Genomic DNA, 27,167 nt, shown 5'->3' on the forward strand with positions numbered 1-27,167 from the left:
TACCAAAATATTCCTCAGATGGTGGGTTGTCCATGTCAAACAGCATCTTCTTGGTCAGGCGCTCCAGTTCATCTTCAGGGTGGGAGACGGGAGTATTACCCTGGGGGGGAAAAGGGGTATAAAATAGTTGTGATTCATAAAACCGATTGAGATAATGAAGAACATGTCAGCAGTTTGTCCAAATGGAAATCTGCCCACACTGATAAATATCACTTGAAGTCTAGACGATATAAATGCTCCTTAAAGTCAAAGCAAAAGTGCCAGAGTATATCGATTAACAAAACGAGGACGAAGCTTGCAAGGTCAAACAAAAACACATCGACTCATCAACATGCAGCGGATGGTCTTGAGTCTGCCTCCCCCCTCTGAGATACGTGACCCTGGCTCAGGCCCCAACGCTGCTGCCGCCTCAAGGGTTGTGCAAACCCTTTTGTGCAATACAAGCATGTTTGGGAGAAAAAAAACTATGACCCTGACTAATCCTCGTATTTTGGAAAATGATAACAGAAGGGAAAAATTGGAAAACCTTAAAAGAAAGCTTCTTTTTAAGTCTTGCACATTTGTAGATGGGTCAGGGGATTGTTATTTAGCCTGCTCTGAACACAAAAGGCTGAAAATGCAAGCTGGGTTGAGGCCAAATCTGCAAGAGATTTTAGAAGGATGATAGAACTCTCTGAAGATGCCACTACCTTCTTTTTCTCGTGAACCTGCCCTCCTCCTTATCACACAGTCTCTGGCACCTGCCTGCTGTGTGACTGTATGTGGTTGATATTTTCTGCCAATCATCCGCACCTTCCCCCATTTCCGAATGGCGGAATCCCCTCATAAGTGTTGTGTGGCCTTTGCAGACACTGGAGACCTGAACTTAACTCTTTTCCTTCTCAACGGCTGAGCTTTTTCAGAAACCAGTGACACTCAGATGACATTACAGTCGATTTGATTTTCAATATCGTAACCGGGGCCAATATCTGCGCTGACCTTTGAGGTGTTTTCTAATTGTGGCATCTGGGAGTTGGGTGAATGTGAGTGACCAGTCTGGGTTTGTATTTTATCCATGGTTTACCGTGTCACACAAAGGACTCAGATTTGTCAATAGCTGATTGAGTGAAGAATGTAATTACTCTTTCATTCTGAATACAAAAACAAACAACTCGGCTATTATTGATGATCAAATGTGTTTCTAAAGTAGTTTTGAATACTTTGACTCATTGTTTGTCAGCCAAGTATTCAGGGTTTATACATTTAAGTGTAATCTTAACACCGAAGGTGGTAAAGCAAATGTTTATTGCCAGAACATGCATTCTGATAATGGGAACCCAAGCAGTAGGCCTCATTAAGTGAGAGGGACCGACACGTCCAATGTGCAGATCCGTCTGCCATGCTGGAGCCCTCTCTAGAGAACAGCTGGGCCGGAGCATGTGGAATTCTTGGTACTTTGCGCCTCCTTGACCACTCAACCATGACTGGCAGCGAACACATCATGAATGGTTAGGAAGACATGAAATGGAATTAGGCCCCCCTTCAAGGATACATGTTTTTATTCTAGAATGCACAACGCTCAAACGAGATATAAACAGAAAGGGTCAAATTTTAATCCAACTAGCGATATAAAAGAATTGAAAGTAAGACTAAAGAATGTTCCCACACCCTGAAGAAGTGTTCTTGTTGTCAACGTTCAGATCATTATTCCTGTGTTGTTAGTTTGAGAAAAGCAAGGGTATGATTTAACACCGTTAATCTGAGCTCCACATCAAAAGCACATTGGTGAAGAAATGAAATGCTGCCATTACTAGAACCAGCCTTCTGAGATTAAGCTTCATTTACACCTTTATCCACCCTTTCGACACCCTGCAGCAAGGCACTGCCAGGGACTTTAAAGCACCTTGTTAGGAAGTCTTTTGTGACAGCGTGGAATAATTTTTCACTTGAATAAGAGAAAGAAATTGCTTCTCTGCATGCTTTATGATTGCTTCGCAGCTCCTTTTCAGCTTTTAAGAGGCAACAATAGAAACCATAGAGCAGCTATACGTGCTGGAGACATGCTTTTTTTTTAGTTATGTCTGGCTCAATTCAGTAAATTGTTTGCCGGCACCCTGAGGACACTCAAATGCAGTTTCATTGAAGTTATTGCTTAAATTCAGTGGTGTCAAGGTTACGAACGGCACCTATTTTCCACTCTTATTACTATACGAATGCTTATACATTTAGATCATCTACAATCTGCTCTTGGTAGGCAGACATCCTATCTGCGTTACATCCTGATGATTGGCCAACAAAAGTCATCGCTTTGACAAACTATTAACGGAAAGTTGTTGAATGCCAGAGCAGTCAAAAGCAACAAAACCTCTGTAAATGGCCACTGCTGTGCACGACCCGATACAGGGGGGGGGGGGGGGGGTAATCACGGCTCAACTGCCACGTCTATGAATGAAGCTCTGCGCACCACCCACTGTGGAATTGGCATTGTGTCAGAAGTGATTGAGGAGAGGAGTTGGGTGCGTTTGGTGGTTGGTACAAACTCTCACCTGATGCCCTGACAGCATGGTACCCCGCTAAGAACTGAACCCGGGGCTCTGTGTTGCTTCCACAGCACTGATAGAGAGTGAACGAGGGGGAGACAATTGCTGTCAGCCGACCAGATCTAAACCGTTACTTGATCCGGGAGGTGGAACAAAGTCCAAGCAGAAGGAAGCTTGAACTATTCCCATATCAACATCACCTTCTATGGTACTGAACAATGACAACAACAACTTGAATGTTACTAAAGCAAAAAAGTCGTACATAAAAAAAAATCCTCATTAAGTTAAACTAAAATCCTAAACCATTGCAAGAACATTTTCATAAATCTGAATTATATTTACACCATGTGAATTGCTTGGAAAAGATTGGTGTATTAAGACTATGGGTAGGGACTAAAAATAGATGGGAATGGTTTTTAGCTCAAACAGGCAAAGGGGGAGTTACCGGTAACATGTCTCAGTCTGAACTTTTTACCTTAAAACTGTGCACGTCGCTCAGTGTAATGACAGGATCATAGTCACGGGATCACACACGGAGGTTAAAGGACTGTACAGTTGTACGTGTTATAAGAGTCTGATCATTAGCCATCGATAAAAATGCATCCTTAGAAGACACACAGGAAACGGATGAAGAAGTGTCTCCTTTGAATAATACTTTACAAGAGTTACTGAGGACTAAAGTGTTGCATTAACACGGACACAGGAGTGTCTTATAGAAACACTTATTGCACAAAACCACAGCGTCAACGGTCCAGTTTCTACCAGGGGCCTTCGTTTCATGTGACACATGGTCAAACAAAGACAAAGCTAAAAGACAAATCCAATCCACAGAATGAGCCCAAGGTTACTTGTAATCATAGAGAACGAAACAAGAGAGAACAGTTCCTCCATAACTAAATACAGAACTTCAGAACTTGGCTGTCAGTGAAGAAATCCTCTTTTTTATCCTCATTTAGAAATTAAGGATGTCTAAAACACATTATAGTTTATATTCATAGACAAAAAAAAAACTGATGATGCTTCCAAGTTCTCAGTTGAACTTTTTAGGAACCGTGAGCCGTATCCTCACATTTAGGCCAGCCCCTGCAAAAGAGGCACAAACCACTGAGCTGAAAGTGACACCCAGAAGGCAAAAGGTAGAAATGCTGCAGAGACAGCGCGAATGAAAGACAACCGCTAAACAACACTAATCTGGATCTAAACCTGCAGTCACTTATCAGCCGTGTATGTCTCCGGTTTTAATTTGTTTTACTTCAACCAAAACAATTGCCTTATCTTTGGAAACAGCTTAATATTTCCTGCACGATCAGCACATACTAAAGAAAGACACAATCACACAGGGACAAATTTATCAACAGATTAAATGATGATGGACACTTCAAAATGCTCTTTAGTGTCAATAGAGCTGCAGCTTTAACGCAGGCTTTAACAGAGAAGCTTTAGTCAGCCTTCAAGCAGGCGACATAGCTTATGTCTCCCTGAAACCACAATGCCATTATTATTATTATTCAAAATGGACACAAGAGCCTTTGAAAGAAAAATAGCTTATTAAAAATAATAGTGACATTAACAAAAGCAAATGGACCATTACATTACTGAGGTTCATGAGGGATTGAATGTGTATTATTGGATTGCTGTATCTAAAAAAAGCATTTGTTGCTGCAACATTAAACGGGCGATTATAGAAGCTTAGGCGACTGTTTTACCAAAACAATGAAAGGATTTCTGGAACCGTCACAGTATCCATTCAGAGCCGCTGCGTGCTCTGATGAGAATGAGGCTAGAGTACGTCGTTCATCGAGAATCAGAACGCATGGGTTGAAAACAAAGACTTTGTCTTTTTGTTATTATTATTATTATTTATAATGGATGGATTTATTTGATTCCAAATTCTAGCGACCCATTTTCTCAACTTGCTTTGAAAGCCAAAACATTGTTTGTGTCACAGTGACATGCTTCAATAAAGCTTTGGAAAGCACCTCATTCAATCACAACACAGAACACGCAGACTTGTGCTGACAACATTGCAAAGGATTCTCCATTTCGATGACACAGGTGAGGTCAAGATGCCAATTTCTGCAGGAATTCCACTTGAAATAAAAGGGGTTTGTCTGGACACAGTTGTGGGAACACTGTTTTACCATTTTTCTGGCCGTCGCATGCTCAATTGAAGAGTTTGTTAAGTTTGTGATTGGAATCATGTCGATTCATCCAGCTGGTGAATGCTCTCTTGGCAGTGTAAAGGATATTCTGTACTGCATTAGGATTTGAGAGGTGCTGTCACCACACAGCGTATTAAGCTCAAGGCCACCTACTGAGGAGGCACAGATAAAGTATATATTTCCAACAAACAAAATAGGTCATGCTGTTTCAGCTCCAATTAAATGTGAAGAAAAAAATAATAAAAATACTCGACTGTAGAGCAGCAACGCGTGGAGCGGTTGATAATTAAAAATGAACCAATTCCGTAAATGACATTTTCTACAGCCTCTCAACTCTTTTCTGTAAACTGAATTCATATAAAAGGAAACAATTCAGAGCAATCACAAACATTTAATGTATGTAGAGAGGCCTTTCAATGTTTGTAAGGCTGCGTGTGTGTAAAAACTAGGTCATCTGTTCGGAACTGACACATCCCCCCTACAAACAGATATTTGAAAATCTGAGCCAAAAGCAATCTTTAAATAAATAAAAAAAAAAATCAACAACAAGTGACTGCACAAATTGTTGTGATGGAGATAAACTTATTTGGGTCTTTGGAATCCACCCTGTGAAACGCTGCATTACACAGGATGCAGGTTCCCCTGGTTTGGGTCAGAGCTCAAAAGGCTCCCCAGCTGTTTCCTCATGTGGTAGCGCAGATCTATATTAAAACACATGTGGTGGACATAATGAAGATTCATACAGGTTACATCTTCCAGTCAATGTTCTGGCAACCTGCGCTTCATGCAGTGTTGTCCATTTCCTGTGTAATTTTGCCTCTGGAGAAAACCATGATGCATCCCTCTCCTTTTCATTTAGATAACTACATGGTTTAACTGGATGACATCCTGAAGGACCATCTGTCGAGCAAACACAACCGCTGGAACGTTGAAGCCAACAATGTGCAAAGCCTGAACTGCTTAGGGATGATTCCTTGATGAAGAAAATGTTTGGAGGGTGCGCACGTTTCATGGATTCCAAATCAGGGCTGGATAAGAGTTCTTTTTTTTGGATGGAAAACCCTTCTGAGGACAGAAAGAAGTCTAGTTTCAACAGTAAAATAAAAAAGAGTGTGTGCCGCGAGGCACTGGAACTAACAGGAGACTGTGTCCACAAAGACCCAGCAGGGGCCACTGTTTGTGCGGTGCCCGGTCTCTTCATGTAGATGTACCGGTAGCTGGAGGGTAAAAAGCTTGGATTAAAGTATAAACACAGTCAAACTGGTTGACTGGCGCTTTTTCCATCATACAAGTAAATGAATTACTGACATACCCAATTCCACAACCATAACCAAAGACGTTAAAATCAACATATCAAGTGGCAATATTGTCCAAACACACATACTGCATAAATGCACTTGATGCCCCATGATTGACGGTGCCACATACACCACATAACGTAACACTGCAGCATAAACGCCGTGCTGCAGGATGCTTGTCTACGTCTTCACTACCACCCAGCAAGGGGAGTTCGAAAACAAGAAAATAAACTAACCGCTCAGACATTTTAGATTGCCGGGGCTCACTGAACTGCAATGACAGATATTGATCCGGCCAGTTATTTATCAGTCCCACTCTGACTCCAAGGGGCTCAGAGAGGATGGCAGGCCGTATTATTTATGAACGCTTACATGAGAACGACTTCTGCTCTACCAAGGGTTAGTTACCCTGACAAATGAACCAGCAAATCAACAAAGTCACAAAACCTGAGAGACATGAAAGGTAAAACAGACTTTAATTAGAAGTTAACCTACAAAAAAATAATACACGAACGTGTCAGGTTAAATACCTTTAAGAAGCTGGAACGTTTCGGTTCATTTGTCAAATACTGCCCAGTAACTACTTGTGTGTGGTAACTTTAAGAGAACAATTGTGTTTTTCGCTCCTCAATTACAGCTTTGAAAGTTTCTAATATGCAGATAGGGTACACGTTTTATTTTTTTCTTATGTGTTTTATTATTACGGTGAGAAAATAAAACTTGAATATTCTGTCCTGTGAGCTTTTCTGCTGAGTCACATTAGATATTGTTTCATCAGCAAAGGTGGTGGTTTCAGAATGAAGACAACAACTCCCATGATGCCACGCTAAATTTACCTTTGCTTTGTTGCTTTCAGGAGGAATTACTGTTTGCCACAATATGCATGAAATATTCAAAAGTTATGCTCTTATAATATTTATATTCATAATTTTATGAATACTATTTTAATATTTGTTTAACATAATATTTATTTTTTGGAGTGGAATCTGAATAATCCCATGGAATGATTTTACAATAAAAAGACAGCCTTAAAAAACATAAACTATATAAGACAATCCTAATCAATTCAATGGAGGCAGTTTAAGGGTTTATTTTCTTGAATACCCTTAGAATAGGGCTAAATTGAAATTTAATTTATCATTATGTTGTGACACACAAACACAAGATGACCTGCAATAGTTCAGCTAATTTATGAATAAACATCAAATTATCACCACCGACTGCCATCAAACTGTAAGGAACCAACAGAAGGAACACAAGTCCAACAATACAAACCCTCATCTGAATACTACCTGATAGCAAATGTTTAACAGTTGAATTTTCCAGCTGCTGTCTTTAAAAATGTAACACTGAATGTGCTCATTTCTGTAATCCAGCCTATGAGTTTGTTATGGATGCTGTTGAATAATTAAATAACTAGATTAATTTGTAATTCTTTTATAAATGAAGCAGTCCTCTAATGGCTTTATAGTAAAAAAAAAATAGCTTCGATTAATTCCCTTCAAATACAGCCATAAGTCCAATAAAATTGGAACACTTTTGTATTTCCTTTTGTGTTTCCTCCCGACAATGCATATTGTACCAAATACGAAGGTGTCCAAAAACTACAAATTAATTACCGGTACTCAGAAGGTGACCATTATTTAATGAGTTATTTTCATATTTGTAACAGCCGATGACAAATGCTTGATGCTTTGTCATCATTTTCAACACTAACTTCACTCCTACCCTTAATGGGCCTCATCAGTCCCTGCTCTCGCCTGAAGCTCTATTTACATTTAACATTTGTTATTGGTTTGTTTAAATACTGAGGGCAGCTACTGAAAGAAAGCCTTCTGATGTGTTGGCATGATAAAAAGGAACACAGAAATGGGGTTTCACCTTCCATCACTGACCTCAAGGATAGGTCAAGTAGGCCGACCTTTAGTCTATGAAGCATTTAGTAACAAGAACAAGACCCTGTGTGGACCAGCACCAAGTACCAAGTAAGCCAGCAACACGGTCATAGGAACAGCACCAATTAAACTGGATACATTATACAGTGGCTTTTACACAGGCAGCGCACGATGAATTTAATGGATCAATGTGACCCGGTTGATTTGTGATCGCTTCCGAGAGGAATGTGTGCTTCAAGATTACAAGGTACAAGTCAGTCAACTGACAAAAGATTTAATGACATGAAGAGGTGAGGTAATTAAATTTAAACTGCACACATCATGTTTTCTATTCCTAATTGTATTCATTAGTATGTTTAAAGTGCTCTAATAGTGATCTGGTTTATGAACGGGTGACAACAGAGTTTCCATGAACTTTTAGACTCCCTGATTTGAAACCCTCACACCTCATCTCAAACCCACCCAAACTAATATTTTATCATATGACACATCGATGCCAGATCTCAGAACACGAATCGTGTGTTGACATGCACATCACCACTTGATGTGTGTAATGATTTGATACTGTATGAGAGAATTAAACAGCATGAACACTGAAAAGCGCCAGTTTTGTGTAATTGATATTTTAATTGTGTCGTCAGGTTCATTACCTTTCACTCAAATTATGAACATTTTGCACAAACAAAAGAAAACACTCGTTTTAGGTGTGTTCTCTTTCTAAAAACTCGACGTTACATTCATTAGGCAGAAATTGCTACACAGAAATAGAAAATGTGATTCTGTACTTTGGACAGGGTGGGATTTGAAACAAAACTTAACAAATGTAGACCAGCGTGGACCAAGAAGTATGTGGACTAGTGGTTGGGGAGATGCTTGAGCACTGCCATGGTGCCCTTGAGCAAGGCATCAAACCCCAGAAGTTGCTCCATGTGCACTGCTACATGACTTGCCCTCCACTCGACCAGCGCTATCCCTATCTCTCTCTCTCCCTAAATTTGTGTGTAAAATTGTGTGTAAATTGTATGTCAAGTGCATAATGAATTTACCCACGTGGTATTAATAAAGGGAACTTTCTTTCTAACATTATCAAAGTAATTTTTCAGTATTAAGACAAACTATTTTGTTAGTGATGGAGCACATGCTTGAGCTGATGGTCTTTTTGACTCAGATGGAGCCATATGCAAAGTGGTCAGGGCCAGAAGGCAGGAAAATGTCAGATATTCTAACACGTTTGACAGTTGAAATCATCATTGACCTTTGAGGGGGTTTTCACTGGCTGCGGGGATTGAGCAGTTCAAAGTAATCCCCCTGTCTCAAATGTCACTCAAGATCAGCAAGAACACAACATCCAGCTTAGCTTTCTTCCAATATCAGGAAAGACATTGAGACTTGTGGAAATTGGTAATATAACCAGCTTCTATTATATGTTTTTGGAGTACGAGAGAGATTTAACACTGATGGATTTGCTTAAGTACACGTCTGAAGTGCCTGTTGATGTGAACAGTTGTTTTACGCCTTTACCTGTGAGAAGGACCACTTGAGAGGATTGGGTGCGGGGTGGCAGTAGATGAGATTGGGGATGTTGTGAGCAGTGAGCTAATCAGAAGATGTCTAGGGTCATAGAAATTAATCCAAGGAGTTCATCTTGGACGTGTAATGACACAGACCTTCTATGAATACCCTCAATTATGTGAAATAATCTCCTTAATAAAGTCCTCAATCAAAGTCATAGACCTCCTACAGAGAAAGCTGTGACATCAATGACTCTTAACTCTTAGTGACTGGAAATAACAAAATCTATATTCATGACAAATGTGTAAATAGTGCTTTTAATTGACTATATTTTGGTGTGTTTAAACGACGGATTAAAACTTGTTCCTTTTGAGTAGATTAACAGCAGTGGTTAAATGTTATGAACATGTCATGACATCGGGTCAAGCAGTGAGGATCATAAAGGGAGATCTTTGCTTTCACTTTGCTTTCAGTTTAATCTTGGTTTTACGGTGCATCTGGTTTATTTTGGCATTAAAGATCTGCTGCACTGGGCCTAAATATATAAAAAGTCTGATTAGAGTTAAGGTTTGTATGATTTTTTTAACTTGATGTGACACCACAGAGTTGCTTACATTTTACAGCACATCATCTTGCTAAGTACGTGAGCAGGAAGTTTCTTGATATGTTCCAAAATATTCAAGCAGTAGGGGCACACAGCCTATTATCCTGACACCATATATCCTTGGGAAAGAGACAAATATAGATATATAGCAGAGGCTATATCTGTAAAATTTGTGTTTTGCTTTCATCTCAAATCAAAGACACGCTCATAAATCCATTAAACGGCACCTTTTGTTTTTTAATAATGCACCATACTGGGACCAAAGCAAGCTTTTCAAGCAAAATGTAGACTTTTGTTCTGCAAAAATATAATTAGACTTATTCTTAAGATACGCTGCAATGTTGAAGCTAATTTGTGTTTAGTAAAATGTAGTCCTTGATGAGTTATTCCCGAAGGCAAGGAGGCCCAGTTTGTATTTTGTACCAGCATAAAATCCTTGAATTAAACAAAACTCAAGGGCTTTTCACTTTCCAGAGATTGTCAAAAGCTGGATATATTGAGAAGAGAATAGCTGTCTCTCTGGCAGTAACTATTCCATTCTAAAGGATGACAGAATTTGTCTTTTCAGTCATGGATAGTTCTATAAAAAGCCCATCTTTTAATGCTTTAAAAGGCTCGAGGCCTGGACTATGACAGCTTCATATCTCTCTTGCCAAATGTAATTGTTGTTAATCGTATTATAAATATGCTTTTAGTGTTAGTTAGTCCTTCATTCCTCTGTGTGAATAACATATTGGACCCTTCTTAGAAATGGATTATTAAATTTAAGCTCTGGTTAAAATTTAAAATGAAATGCCATTATCCTGCATAAGGCATAGAAAATGAGTTTACAATTTTTGGCTGTCCCCTTATTGTTAATATATCATGTGTTTATATCTTTCAGCGCACATGATAAGCAAATATGTAACATTAAACTCTTATTTTAAATGTTTTAACATTCACTGCTTAGTTCACATACTTGTTTGATTCATAGTTTTAATAGTTTTATATACTTTGGGATGTTAGGATGAGCATTAATTGATGAGTTTGGTAAATGAAAGTTATCCGTTTAACTTGTCATTAAAACTGCACAATCACGCAGCACTGACAAGAATCATGATGTTACCTTTAGATCTGTGGACATTAACAAAAATCAAATGAAATATATACAAGCTAAATGCCAATGTGCATTGGTTTACAGTGAGTACATATAAACGCATGAATATGAGTTGCATTTAATGAAACAAATGTAATCAGATCAATGTAAATCCCCAACATACAGGATCTTTTAAAAATAAAATGTATAAAGGTTAAAACAACTTTTTATTGTGAGCATTTCAATGAAAGATGGTTCAGCTCCCTAAAGCATTCTCATGTCATGCTGAACAAGTGTAATATACTGCTAGCATATATGCACACATCCACACAAAGATGTGCATCAGGGGTTTTCAAATACAACTACCAAGAGAAAGAAGCTAATTCCTAAAAGTGATCTCATTGTTACAGTTTGAAAAGCACCGCCCGATGTGATGGTCTATACATTACCCGAGATGAAAACATTGTTGTGACACACAGTAACCCTCTTTCAGACTGCTGGCATACTGGCTATTTAAAAAACCCCGTTTTGCTCAGGGTACGAAAGCCTGTATGAATGGTATTTGTTGAGCTGGCAAGAAGAGCCTCAATGCCTCAGTGATTGGGGGCTGGAGGATGCCCTGTCTTCTGATTCTACATGTTGGAAACTTACCTCGTGTCTGACAATTTGACGATAGTAATTAAACTACAGAATTTAAAACACAAGTTAAAAAATTATCTGTACACAATCTCCTCCTCTGGCGCCAAGGCTCAGACTTGGCAATAGCAGAACCAAATGTCCCAGAGTGGTTTGAAGAAGGCTTTGCTTTCTACTAACCAATCAGGATCCTATGAATCCTCCTTGTGGAGGTATTCCAGGGATAACTAAGTGGGAAGAAGCAAAAACATGGAAGGATTAACTCTCCTGGCTGGTCTGAGAAGGCTTCTGAATTGTCCAGAGGGAGCTGCGATATGTGTTTTGGGAAATGGACTAGTATACTAAGCCACCAATCTGGGGGACAATTTCATTCTATTTTTTAAAATAGAATTTGAGTAAATTATATATACTAAATCTAAATGTGATGGCAGCTGGTATTTGTTTGTTGCCTGTGTGATGGATAAACAACCTTACCTTTGGAGGAACGGCTGGCCCAGGGGTATATTGATCCAAGCTTGGTGGTACATCTGTGATATAGGTCTTCTTGGGGCCTGGCAGTTGGTATGCTTGAGTGGGGACCTGCTCAGGTCTCATGGAGCTGAAGCCACCCGCTTGAAGTACCCCTGGAAGGATCTGTTCTTGATATGCACCCTGAGACATCGGAGAAAAGCCAGGCTGTGGTGGTCCATAGGCAAAGTCAGGACCTTTTAGCTGGGCAGGCATGTACTGGACTTGTGCAGGGCTGCGAGGAGGCTGCTGGCCAAACTGGTGTCCACCTGGAACTTGATGTTGGGGGCCCGGCTGGGCTGACCTCACCTGGACATTGAAGGTTGGCTGGCTTGGCGTTGAGGCTGTAGTGTAGGAAGCCGGGACAGGTTGAGGAGCTGTTTGGCTTGGAGGCTTGGCCACTGGACTGACAGAGGAAGGAGGTATAGTTGAGCCTCCCCCATAAGCCTGAGGTTTGGAGGTGGACTTCTTCGTAGCAGTCAAAGGTGGTTGGGTTGGAATGACCATACGCTTGTAACCAGTAACTGGAGCACTAGGGGTGGAGGTTGCAGAAGATCCAGAGTTCTGGAAAACAGCAGAATTTTATATTTATATTTTATTACTAATTTGTCCAAACAAAAGCAACTAAATATTGCTCACTGAAAAACTGAACTGTATGGATGGAAATGGAAATCAGAGCACAAAGAAGGATTCACCTTCTAAAGATAATGCACTGCAGTTTATATTTATACTTAATGTGCATTAAAAACATGTTTGAAATCCATACAATTGTAGAGGTATTTATGTTTGGTCCCGACTGACTGACAAGACACGGCTATGATGGTTAAAATAACTCTCCTTGAGAGGAACAGCAACACGATGAATGAAAAACTAAAATAAATGCTGAATGGTGAATACACAACAGTAGTATTCGACAGCTTTTTACTGATACTGTGATTTACACTTCAAACGATTATCCACCCTGCCTCCCCAGAGTCAATTACAAGGCTACCTCGACAGCAGAGGCTCTGCACTGTCCACAACCACCCATATCTATGGCTAATAAAAATGGAGGGGAAGTGATAAATTGTTTGGCAGAGGACGCCATGACAGCAGATTGGCAATGGCATGTGACACTTGTGCTGACTCCAGTTGTTTGCATGAGAAAGGCGTTAAATCACCGAGATTTGTAGCGCTGGTTTCTTGGGAAGAGACGGCTGCATAATAGTAGCACCAGCAACTGCTGGGAGTCTCACCATCTGATCAACTGTGACCCTTCATGCAAAATATAAAGCAGGGCAGCAAACAACACAGAATGACTGTTTCACCCAACTGTCAGAGTCTTCTGCCCCGAGTGTGTCGTGTGTGAGCAATAATTGTTTTTCACTACATCACATATCGGTGTCAGACGTTCAGCCAGTCTAAAAAAGGTCTGTCATTAACCTTGGATGGCCTTATTAGGTTATTGCCTGCAGCCAAAAATCAGAGTCAATTACTACATTTGCAGCACTACAGGAACCAAAATGAACACTTGTAGTCTTTAGAGCATTTGCAACTCACGTTGATGAGATATCTTCTAAATTGGGGCAGAGAACCAATTCAAATCGATTTCTCTTAAAAGTTGATCAAAGCCTGCTGCAGAGAATCGCTGTTCTGCTGCACTCCTTTGTAATTTCTTGCTTAAATCAACCACTGCAATTCCACCAGATGCTTGTGTCTTATTTATTTCTGTCAATGAATACAGTAGATTTTAGTCTTGGAATCTAAACTACTGTACTTTCGGTTTGTCCTGGTCTAGCCACAACTACGTTTTCACAAAACTTCATTGTATGACTCATTAGCTTTATCCCCCTCTAGTTTTCCGCAACTCTGTATGTCTCCCTTCTTCTTGAAAATGGGCACCAGAACATTTCTCACCCATTCCTCTGGTATCTTCTTCCCCTCTAGGATTGTATTAAACAATCCCGTTAAAAACTTGACACCGACCTCTCCGAGACACTTCCATACCTCCACAGGAATGTCGTCTGGGCCAATTGCCTTCCCATTCTTCATCCTCTTTATTGCCTTTCTAACTTCACTCTGATCACCTTAACTGCTGTATTCCAGTCTTCCGGAAGCCTCTCTTGCCCAGCCTGTCTCACCTCTTCCCTGAAAGCCACACAACACTCTTCATTCTTCAGCCTCCACCACTTTGTCCTCTGGTCTGCCTTAGTCCTCTTCCTCACCACTAGGAACCTAAAACTGTACTAAAATAAAATGAACTCCAAATTTATTAAGAGGTGAAAGCATCAACTTTGTCTAAATCCCATCTAATCTAAATCAGAGGGGAGCCCCGAAGGAACCAGTATAAGCACCAGAAAATATTTTCTGCTCTCACACTGATTTCAGTCTTGCCGATTAGTGCTGATGTTTATTTAAAAAGTGCGTCTGTCTCCATATGTATGGCAAAATCTCCAGTATGCCCTTGAGGAAGTGAAATTACTTAATTTAAATGTTTCATGGGTTTTAAATACTCTAGATTATTAATTTATCTTTAAGGCCTTAGAACCTACAGTTAGTTAACAGAGCACTGGAAATGCAAATTGGTCCCTCAAAATAATTACACTGTCATGGTACATTTTCCACAAATTTCAATGAATAGATTCGCACACTCTCTGAGGGTGATGAAACTAATCAAATGCATATAGTCTGCAAAAAATATCAGCGGAGTGGAAGAGTTTTCATATTAACTTAGCTATCGTTTTAGTTGCGGCTTGCCTATGACATGTCCGTGCTAATGAGTGTGGTCTTAAGTACTATAATAGATATGCGAAGAAACTGATAACTGGGACTTTGACAATATGCAATGATAATGTCACTTTCTCACTTAGGAGTAAGATGTTTACTTGGCAAGTCACAGATTCCCATGATGCACTGTGCATTTTCTGCCAGAGGCCAATTCATCAGCAGTATTTATTTAAAGCAAAGTACAGTCAATTCATACTTAATAGCCTCAATTAGGATGGATCAGAACCATGCTAGACTTGAATGTATTATTAATGTCTTATTACACAGAGGTTCTTTTTTTTCAGCGTCTGTGTGGTAATATTTATACTGTGGGGCAACATGGAGGAAATCAACATGACATAATTTATATGAAAATGTTAAAAATAAGCATGCAAAAATGGTTTAAACAACAGAACATAATTAATGCTTCTTTAATTGTTTTTCATATATATATATTTTTGCATATTTCAACTCCATCCAGCCATTGTGCAAAATCAATATACTGTAATCAATGCAACACACATCTTCCTACTATGACATAATAAGGAACGTCCATGTGTTTCCATAATATGGTCTGGAAAGTGTTCAGTACTACAAATCATACATAGAATTCAATTTAAGATTTTCATTCTTTGTTTTTCGACAAAATTCTTCACAAATGAAAAAGTAAATAGAGAATATGCTTTAAAAACTATATTTTGGGACTTCAATGGGCTTTATTATTTTCATGCACTCATGCTAAAAGATGACAAGGGTTAGTTCTGTGCAAAGATACAGTAAATATCTAACATCAGTCTGAATGCCTACTCTGTTGATGTCTCTTACACCACCTCCACACACATGAACAAAAACAGTTTTTAAAAGTTATCCCTAAAGCCTTCAGGAAAGTTAACCCTCACTCTACACTGATTCAGACTGACTTTGCAAACAACTTAAGTGTGAAATTTCACAGAGACTCTCAAGAAAGCCTTTTGACACATTAAAAAAGATTAGGAGAGACTATACAAGCCTCTGGGTGTTGAGTAAAACTGTTAACTGTGCATTTCAAACCAAGAAGGGGGGGGGGATAAGCAAGCTTGGGGGGAACCCCTAAAGAGGGAGAAGTTCTGCATCTTTTCAGAACCGTCTAAGACCTTAGTTATTTTTCTCTCAACTTTTCCCTGCTCCTCCTTATTGAGCTGATGGTCTTGACTATTGACTATTGATCTTTACCAGCTCTTACGATGTGGCCGTGGACGAAGTTCTATCCACAAATCCTCTCAAAAATTGTGTCGTCTTTTCCCTGCACAATCAGACACAACAGTTCCATTAACAGCCTCAATACAATCAGTCTGAGGGTATCAACCCTGTTCCTAAAATAGTTTGAGATATGCACATTAAATATGATTAAACAAGGTCTCTGAGGAACATGACGAGACCTCGAGCTGTATTGGACTATCTTCCCATGTGACGATAAAAAGTGCTCTATGCATGGTACATCTACGCATCAGACATCTTTGCTGCTTCACATCACAGCTGCCCAACAAACACCACATTTTAAGTGGCTATTTCAGCAATGTTTTCACCTTCACCAGATACAGGAGAAGACACATGGACGTAGTGAGGGAGGACATGAGAGTGGCTGGTGTTGGGGAGGACGATGCCGATTCCACCACTACGGTCTCCCCTTCACTGAATGTGAACCTGACCCTTTTATTAGGTCAGATCTGGCTTACTTGTGAACTGAGTCATCGGATCTGGAATATCACTGGAAAATTGGACAGTTAAAAAAAATTATTATCCCTAAACTTTACACACAAGACATACTATTTAAGAATTGAAAATAAGGCACAGTAACAGGGGAGGAAATCACACGAGACAATGAGAAGCTAAAACAAAGCAGTTCTACAAATGTACTTTCCAATTCTACAATATGCTCCCTTGATAATAGAACAGATATAATATTTATTTGACTTGTATTTTTAAATACAAACAGCCAATGTATGTTAACCCCACTAATAAGCAAGTGTGTATGTAAGTAAGCAATCTCCACAGCGATCTCTTTTCCGTGGAAATAAAAAGCTGGACCAAGATAATTATATGAAACTTTTCAGTTCACTCATCTGCCAAATCACCGCCAAACAAAATTACACTTCTGTACTACAATTGCTCGGAGGGACCAGCACGTCTGAGCCATGAGCCATGTGACCCATACTGTGTCACATGTGCTATTTGTGGACAAAGATCAAAGTCAGTCCATCTGTGCCATTCAGAAAACTCAAATAACACGCTCCTTGAATTTTTTTTTGAAAATGTTTGCAGTAACAATGTTACGACTTTCTCAACAAATAATAACAGCAATATAATTATGTGTTTGAACTAAAAACATTTAACTTTGTCCATCTTGTCTTTTCTTCAGTCTGCACAAGAGAGCCATAACTCAAAGTGCAGAGGGAGGTGTGAGGCAATAAATGAGCCAGGTGGCAGTAGTTTCATTCAGACTCCTTGGTCTCACCACCAACACAACCCAAAGACAATTCAGATGAACATTAGATTCATGTGTCTTTTCATTGTCATCTCCTGAAAAACTGCATCAGAAAAAGTACGTAACACTGCTAGGATAATGCAACATCACCATAAAAAGTAAAGTGCATTACTCAATGATGCAACTAAAAATCCTTTTTCCGAGATACTGCGTGTGTGCAGAGAAAAATCCCTGATTGTGGCACTTCTGCAGGCAATTTTAAAAAAGCAGGAAATGTGTATTCTGTAGCTCTCAGAGAAGAAACTAATTGTTTTATCCTGCAGTCCTACAGGCCAATCTCTCACCACAAACACCACCGACCCATCCCTGTAATGAGGCTTTCATGCACTTGTAACCCGTTTGCTTCAAGAAATTAAATACTTCACGGCTGAAATGCCCATTGCTTACACTTTGTCGAAGTCATCAATCCCAGAGATGGACAACTGTAACTGTTCTCTCAGAAGCTGTGAGTCTTTGCCTTTCTGTGTGGCTGTGTACTGCAAGCTTGCACATTGTGTGGATCAGGGATAATTAGCAATGACAGAGGCTGATGGTCAGGCTTTCAGCATTGTTTCCAGGAAGATGCAAAGAGGCAGGATACATTGATTGTCACAGCTCCTTGGCATCAACTAAATTTGTCATTGGTTCACTCTGCTGACGAAAGACAATGATACAGTTCAGTTTGTTCGGCTAACAAACATTGATGGAGCACAACGATTGCCCCGTGGCATGCTCGTCTTTCCACAGTTGGCTGCCCCCGTCAAAACTCAGAACCTGCTGCCAGATTGACCTTAAGGTCAATGGGAGCCACCGGCACTGTGGCAACATCTCTGCTCCACGCAGCAACAAAGCAATTACAGAAAATAGCAGCATATGACACAAACAGAGGGAAAAGTTAAACACCACCAAGCCCTATAATTACAGAGTTGCAGTGTCATCTTGGTGGAGTTTTGGCAGCTCTTAGAGACAAGCTGCAAAAGCACTTGATTGCACACTTGTAACATCAGTGCCCTGTAGAAACTATCCAATGCAAAAAATAGCTTTTCATTGACCTTGTGTAAGGAGTCAAAGAGGATAGCTAACACACCAGCGCCATACTGGTGACAGCAACAGAAGCTGGAAACAAATTCCTCAGGTAGCGAAAGTCCATGGCAATGTTTTCCAATCCTGAAAGGCACAATTGCTCCCCCCCCAAAAGAAACATAGCGGTAGCTGTCCCTTCATTGACTCGCTGTTGTGTCCACAGAGATCATATGATCAAATGGACCATGACATGAGTATTATACATGGAAACAGAAGGTGAGCAAACAGCAGGATGCACAGCGTCAGAATATAACAAATTGTAAAGCATCTAAACGGTCACATGGTAAAGTTAGGTGGAAAAATAAATTAATAGTTCAGTACATCAGCCCTAGATAATGTGGGGTTTTGTGGACATAAATAGTACAAGTATATTTCCTGAAGATAAACACGAAATCAATACATGAAAGCAAGCCCGGAAATATTAGACACACAGGAAATCAGGTAAACATTGTGAGCAAGATAATGGCGTGAAAGGCTTTTCCTAGTCTTTATAAGATAACCTTTAATTTGCACCGACTCACTGATCGCACAGGAGGCCTTAATAATACAAAGCAATAAAGACAAATATTTTACACATTTTTAGCCTTTAACGAACACCATTCCCCAGGACCTCCAAAAAGGAGGGTGAAACAGACACTTTTCTCAACACCAAACACTGCAAGAAAAAAACTTTTAAAGATGAGATTAGCAGAGTGCTATTAGATGTCATGGATAGGGGAGAAGCTAATGTAGAAATAAGCTAAAACTGTGTCAAGATACTAGTGTTGTGCCAAATGAAAAGCCACCAATGAAGGCCTTACACCGGTTCAACATTGGTTTAGTTTCACTGAAGAAATATTTAAGGACTGAATCAATTAAAGCAACTTGTTTGAGTTATGACAATAGCAGAACTAAAAAAAAGTGAGGCCTGAGACGGCTTCAGGTTGCACTTCACACGGGAAGCAGAAGAAATGCCACCAACTCTATCACACTCTCCGAGACACTGCCTGGATGGCCTATAGTTCCCATTCTCTGATCATTCAGCAGACGCCGTGATCACTGGAAATCTCGGGCGCAAGCAGTGAGGACCCATCGTTCTCCTTGTTGTGACAGGGAGTGCCATCTGTAATGCGCTGCCAGTTGAGCGATGGGAATGTCACTGCATGGCTTGACTGGCACAGTGTGAAGCGAGGCCTCCTTAGGGCACTCGTGTGGAAGGATCCATCTCAGCAGCATTTCAAGCACTTGGATTCAGCTAAACCGTCAACCAACTCCAGTAATAGCCATCTGTTTTGTATGGACATGGAAACTTATTCCACAGACATCAAGCTCTTTGGCAGAGTGAAAAATAAAACTGTCTGCTGACACTAGGTGCATTTACATGGACACATTTAATCGTATTAAAAACCTGATTGGAATAAAAATGCTTCATGTACACACCCAAATCGGATTAGTCTGGCCCAATCAAGCTCGATCCGATCAAGATTCTGTCCCGACCAAGAAGGGTGGTTTATACCGATTGATGATCCGATCAGGGCGCATGAAAACACTTATTCCGATGTTTCGGTACAAGCCGTCCTTACAGCGCATGTCTGTGACGTCAGCTAAACGCGCTTCTGCTATTCCCGGAAGGGAGTTGAAGCAGAGAGAGCAAAAGACAAAACTGGTCAATATCTGAGACAAACATGTTGCCGGAGATATTAAAGGAGGAAAGTAACAGCAAAACGGGAAAAACGCGCGAAATAACGCTGACGTTTCAAGCATAAAAGGGCGGAGCCATGTTTTGTTTACAAACGGAAGTCACTGCGGCTTCTTCTTCTACTATTTCCGGTATATTTGGTATACATTTTCGCATGTCAAAATATTTTTTTACGATGGAAAGTGTGATGCACTAATCGGATCAATATTTTTAGGGTCCATGAACACAGTGTGTCCAATCACAATTTTACTCCGAACTCCGATCGGATGAAAGAAATGTTGTCCATGTAAACGTAGCCACTGATGAGGTGACAGTAACATGATGCCCTTCTCTTTGGTAATTCATATAGGATCAATCAACCAGAAACATAATGTCCCTGCTACTGATGCACTCATTTGAATCGCAAATACACCTGCTTTGTTGGGACCTTTAGAGAATGCAAGGAAACTGAATTTGCGTTTGAGATATTTGAAAAGTAAATGTGACTTGTGTTAGTTTAGTGCATTTTAGTAAAAACAGTTGAGACAAAGCAATGTCTTTATTTGAACATTTCTGCTACAAGCAATATAATTATGTTAGTGTGTATGATTATAGTCATTGTTACCTAATTAAAAACAAACAAAAGATTTATCTGTAAATCTTTTAAAGTCCATAAAGATTGAGTTTTGTAAATGTAATCGGGTGACGCTTGGCTACATCTAGCCATCTGCACTTACCTATCTCTGCCATCTCTGCGTAGGTCTTTAAGGTGACTTGCAAATATAAACCTTCAAGAGGACTTTTGCACATTTTCAAACTTGCATCATTTCGGTAGACGGTGATCTGGTTTGGTTCAGAATACAGAATTCTTACTCGGGTACTAAATCAAAGACACATAATCCACCAACAGATGGAGCCTATAGACTCATAGAAATTCTACGGCTTTTACTTTGTGGTGGGAATATGACCTGACACTAATCTGACCTTGACCTGACCCAACTACAAGGTACGGCACAAGCTAAGCAGCTCTCATAGCGGGTGCAATTTGTATACTGACATGGATGGGGGGAATGAACAAACTGTAAACAGCCAGCCAGAAACTGAACCTGACCCGGACCTAGCGACAACAAATGCTGTCATATTGATGCGTCTTTTCCGGTGTTTACATTCTCTCTCTCATATCCCAGACACATTTCACAAGCATGTGGACTGAACAGATGGTTTTCAGTGAAGCATTTTGGTTCACTTGTATTTCTTTCACCGTGAAAACACTGAACCAATGGGAACATGCCACAGGTTCAGGAACTCCTACATCGCTTCGAGCCAAGGCTAATCAAAACTGCCTCAGTTTTCATTTTAGTTTATTTCTCTGCCCTATGTTTCAATAATAGCTACAATTACTCAACGATGGCAAACTGGTAAAACGTTATGTTACGCGCACTGTCAAGCTGGAACAGAACCCATCCCAAACCGGTCGACGCAAAGTCAAACGCCAGGTCATATTTTCAAGCGCTAGAAACAAAGTGTGGACCTCGAGTCTCACTGACAAAAAACAGAATGTCTCGAGAATTGTGTGACGCACACATGAAATGTGACATCCACCTCACGGGGTCACGACCTTGCTCCATAGAAGTAGCAGAGAATGCAGTGAGCAGGTCCTGTAAGGTTTCTCAACAGTAGCAGCAAACACGGCTTGGGTACACACACACACACACACATACACACACACACACCTACACACACACACACACCTCTTTATTCGGTTTTACTGTGGTGGTGAGGGGTCTGTTGAATACGGGGCAACGCTTTCAGTCGATCAATTGTTATCCTGCGCACTCGTTTCCCAGCATGCGCTCATAGCAGACAGGAAGAGCTCCGTCAATCTCTGCGTATGATGGAGGCGCCGACAATCGATGATGCAGAATCTCAACAGGAGGGATGCTGATCTTGATTTTTGTTCACTTGAAACACACGAGAGGTCAGCATGAAGACGAGGTCACGGCAGCCGATGGTTCAGTAGCCTGAGCAGCAGTGCCAGCATGAGAATTGTGGACCAACACCAATATCAAGTGGAAGAACGTGATCTTAAAAGTATGCGTGACGTAGAGCAACGTGATCTTATCAGGACAGGTGATGTAGGGCAACGTGATCTTATAAGGACGAGTGACGTAGAGCAACGTGATCTTATAAGGACGCGTGACGTAGAGCAACGTGATCTTATAAGGACGCGTTACGTAGAGCAACGTGATCTTATCAGGACGGGTGACGTAGGGCAACGTGATCTTATAAGGACGCGTGACGTAGAGCAACGTGATCTTATAAGGACGCGTCACGTAGAGCAACGTGATCTTATAAGGACGGGTGACGTAGAGCAACGTGATCTTATAAGGACGCGTGACGTAGAGCAACGTGATCTTATAAGGACGCGTTACGTAGAGCAACGTGATCTTATCAGGACGGGTGACATAGGGCAACGTGATCTTATAAGGAACCGTGACGTAGAGCAACGTGATCTTATAAGGACGGGTGACGTAGAGCAACGTGATCTTATAAGGACGCGTTACGTAGAGCAACGTGATCTTATCAGGACGGGTGACGTAGAGCAACGTGATCTTATAAGGACGAGTTACGTAGAGCAACGTGATCTTATAAGGACGAGTTACGTAGAGCAACGTGATCTTATAAGGACGGGTGACGTAGGGCAACGTGATCTTATAAGGAACCGTGACGTAGAGCAACGTGATCTTATAAGGACGGGTGACGTAGAGCAACGTGATCTTATAAGGACGCGTTACGTAGAGCAACGTGATCTTATCAGGACGGGTGACGTAGAGCAACGTGATCTTATAAGGACGAGTTACGTAGAGCAACGTGATCTTATAAGGACGAGTTACGTAGAGCAACGTGATCTTATAAGGACGAGTTACGTAGAGCAACGTGATCTTATCAGGACGGGTGACGTAGAGCAACGTGATCTTATAAGGACGAGTTACGTAGAGCAACGTGATCTTATAAGGACGAGTTACGTAGAGCAACGTGATCTTATAAGGACGGGTGACGTAGGGCAACGTGATCTTATAAGGACGCGTGACGTAGAGCAACGTGATCTTATAAGGACGAGTTACGTAGAGCAACGTGATCTTATCAGGACAGGTGATGTAGGGCAACGTGATCTTATAAGGAACCGTGACGTAGAGCTGCAGTCAGTACAGCTGGCTGTTGCTGATTTTAACTTTAGAGGTGGGGTAGGATGAGGGAAGGTGTCTGCCAGAATGTTTGATTATCCATTTAAAAAAGATGCCAACCCTTACTGGAACTTCAGAGACTCACTAAACTAAACTTATTCTCACCTCATCCCTACAATGAAGGTCAATCAACGAAAGCAGCCATTTAGTCCAAAACAGTCCATCTCTTCAGACACCACCAAAACCTGGATGTAATAGAACACTGACAATTTTATATGGTGCATCTTTGTCAAAATACTCTGAGGCATGATTCTACAACATTCTTGAAGTGATTAATATTCATTGGGAAGATGAGAAAATGACAAGAAAATAACAGAAAAATCTGTCACTGTAAATCCTTCCTTAACAAATCAATTTGTCACCGGTCAGGTGTATTGATAAAAATCCAAGAAGGACCAATGCAGAATGTGAGAGTCTGAAAAGAGCAGCAACACTCGAGGTCCCACATCAGGCTATACTGAACAGTACAGTAAATGAGCATGACCCAACCATCATATCCAATCAAACAAACAAACTTAAATGAGTGTGTCAAATAGCAAATGGCAACTCTACGATGGAAGTGGAGAGAGAACAAATGGGAATTATATAATGATCACGTTTCATTACCCACGGTTATGCCACAGAGAATACCAACTAAGGCAAACAAAATTGTTTTGATGTCTGTGAAGCATCAGCGCCGGCTGACTGTGTGCAGGAATGCTACTTAGAGTTTTATGAATGAGCAGCGATGTCCATTTCAATTTTATCTGGGAAGGTGAGCACAGTTAAGGTCCTTTTAAGGATTCTGAATTTATTGTTAGAAGGATTCCTCTCCTCGATGTTGAAAAGGAAGAGGGCAGGATGGCCTATTGATCGTGCAGGGCTGGCTCTTTGATTACTTGAGCTCAAAAGGCTGTAAATCAAACCCACTGGTTAGTCCTCGATTGTGCAAGTAGAAGATAGCTGTGTAGGAGTGCTGCTGCTGAAACCTGCTTTACACACAAACCAGCATTAAGCTAAAGCCTGATGTTAAAAGATGCCGAGCATGGACTGACAGGAGCAGCTGGGGGGGGGGGGGGGTCAAGCCGAGGTTAATCAGCCAGAATCAGCATCAGCTAAGGAAAGAGTAGCAGCATGCGAGTGTGTGTTAAAAACACTCAACCTATAATAGAGCGCTGATGTTTTCCATGGGAATGAAGACAAATGGGTGTTACAGTAATGCTGCACAGACAGCGTTAAGTCAACTGAATATCTGATACACATCATATGATTAATACATGTCAACGCATCATAACTTCACAGGTGGTGAGTCTTTCCTACCACAACTCCAAAAGCTCGCAGCAGGTGGAGATAAAAAGAGACATGCAGCAACTTTGACCATGACAGGTAAAAAAAAAAAAAAAAAAAGAAAGCACCATAACAGCCATACATTAGTTAGGAGGACTGTTCACCCGTTCATTCGCCAGCTGGGCTCAGAGGAGCACAGGTGCACATCAACGTTCCCCCTCATGTACACACAAGAGGGTTCGTGTGAGAAGCAACAACAGTGAATCGCTGCGTGACCTTCGGCAGTCACAGCAATGAGGCCATGAACATGATGAAGCTCAACCGCCACAGTTGCATGTCGTCTATGTACACTAAGGATTATCAAGAAACCCTTGAAGGTCCAATTGATTGGTCAAAGGGCAGTTCTTCAATTCTATGATTAAATAATGTTATGAGTACATTTAGTCACCACACTAGAAATCATCCAGTTATATTTTACTATCTTGGCTTTAATGTGTACGATTTCAAAGCCACTTGCTTTTTTTCTTTTTTTTTTATTCCTCTCGACATCTGCTACGTTTCCCATGTGGAGCTGTACTTGTAATGTTTTTTGTAGTATGGAGATTCTCCTCCCTCTAGCCAGTGAGGCATTTGCAACCACATTGTTTTTGTAACACACTTTCCACAAAATGCTCTGCTCTAAACATACTTTTCCTCAAATCTAGAATTTCATCAAGATTGTGCCGTTTGAAAAATTCTTATTTTCAAGGATGTGCTGAAAAGAAAATTCTATCAGTAAGAATATCCCCCTTCTTGTTCCCTGGACTATGAATCATCGCGTCTTGTACGAGACCTCGGAACCTTATTTACAGCTAAATGAATAGATTGCTCTCTCAATAATTTATCATCTTAACCTTGTTGTCAGGATTGCCGTACATATATCTGCAATAAATAAATAAAACAGACATGGTGGCTACACAGTAAAAAAAAACACACACAGAGAATAAATACTGTAATATGTATAAGAATTTCATACTCTGGTGATGCTGGTGTGGCTACGAAGAACGAGCTTGCAGGTATTGAAATTACTGCTTGAATAGCTCACTGGAGATATTGTCTGCACCAGCCTTCCTGCTTCATGCAGGGCTTTTCTTTTAACTGCCTGTCCTACATTTATCGTGTGTCAAACTATTTAGTGAAATGCCCAAGGGTTTGACTTTTTCAGATTGATCTTAATATCATTTCATATAAACTAATGATATAGGCCAAGGCTGACTTTGACGTCACCGCAAAACATTTTCTCACAGGATGCAATGAATGAGTTTCCCTCGTCTTCATGCAGCAGTAAATTGTCATCTTGCTAAATATTGTAAAGATGGTATGTTACTGTTACTAGCAAATGTATACCAAAGTGAGAATAAACTGTCCCTCGGGTTCAATGCAACCGCTGTCAGACTGAATCCCATGACGCCAAACCTGGAGCTGCATCGATCGTCACAGGAAGTATTTCATATTTCCCTCCCATGGCTGTGTGTTTGCAAGTACGAGTGAAGCTGTGTTGGTAGTCGTACTTGTGCGCTCCGAGGCTTGTAAGGCGAGCTGCTCTCCAGATCTGCCAGGATACTGGTAAGGGAGTCGATCTCAGCATCCAGACTGGAGCGTCTCTCCTCCAGGGTTTTCTCTGGTCCTTTCATCTGCAAGCAAACATCACATATGGCGTGTGTGTGTGTGGTACGATCAGGAAACACACATTAAGTAATTCCTTCTGTTTGCACAAGGAAGTTGATGATCACCAATGACAAATGATCGCGGTTGTGCCGCTCGGAGACATTTCCCCGGCCGTTTTCGCCCTTCTAATGCTTTGGATCATAGTGTTTGACTTCATGTCTCACCTTGACCCCAGACAATCCCTTTGAAAGCCACACATCAATAGAGGAGATTTCACTCAGAGAAACGCAGTGAGGAATAACAAGAAATTCACCGTCTCTGAGACAGCGTTCAACTTTTTGCAGTGCACCATTAACCTCCTGCTCATCAGTGCACTTGGATTTACAGTATCTGACTCTTCATACATGATTCAAAAGCAGACTTTTGTTTTTTTATCCCACATTTTAAACATGGTCTCAGAACTGCTAATTAACATTAGAATTTCTTCAGCATGCTCGCCAATTTATTCATTTGACTTATTTCAGTTCAGACAAAGCAACTTGATCGTGTACAAAATAAATGCACAAAATAAATAGAAAAACAAAGTCACTAAATTGTTGTACGCAAATCCGGAAAGCAGTTAAAATGATGTGACCGTTGGTGACACAAGGTTTTCGACAAATTCCCGGGAATTTCTCCCTGACAGATATATTTTTAGTCTTCTGAACTATGCTGCAACTGCAGGAAGACTTCTTGCAATTGCCTGCGGGGGCTTTCTTGAGTTGGCTGGATCAGTGACTGCTTCTTATTCTAATGTTATGTGTTTGGATTACC

At 40.7% G+C, this 27,167-nt stretch overlaps 1 protein-coding gene across 1 annotated transcript in view; it reads right to left on the reverse strand.

Annotated features, from left to right (window-relative positions):
* Positions 1-27,167, reverse strand: part of lpp (LIM domain containing preferred translocation partner in lipoma) — a 92,039-nt gene that overhangs the window by 24,682 nt on the left and 40,190 nt on the right. The window contains exons 5-7 of the mRNA XM_068743747.1: positions 26,258-26,380; positions 12,176-12,772; positions 4-100 (exon numbers count right to left, since the gene is read on the reverse strand). Coding sequence (XP_068599848.1) covers positions 4-100; positions 12,176-12,772; positions 26,258-26,380 — 817 coding nt within the window. The remainder of the gene's footprint in view (positions 1-3; positions 101-12,175; positions 12,773-26,257; positions 26,381-27,167) is intronic.

Source organism: Brachionichthys hirsutus, chromosome 9 (genome assembly GCF_040956055.1).
Source record: "Brachionichthys hirsutus isolate HB-005 chromosome 9, CSIRO-AGI_Bhir_v1, whole genome shotgun sequence".
In the NCBI taxonomy this organism is placed as follows: domain Eukaryota; kingdom Metazoa; phylum Chordata; class Actinopteri; order Lophiiformes; family Brachionichthyidae; genus Brachionichthys; species Brachionichthys hirsutus.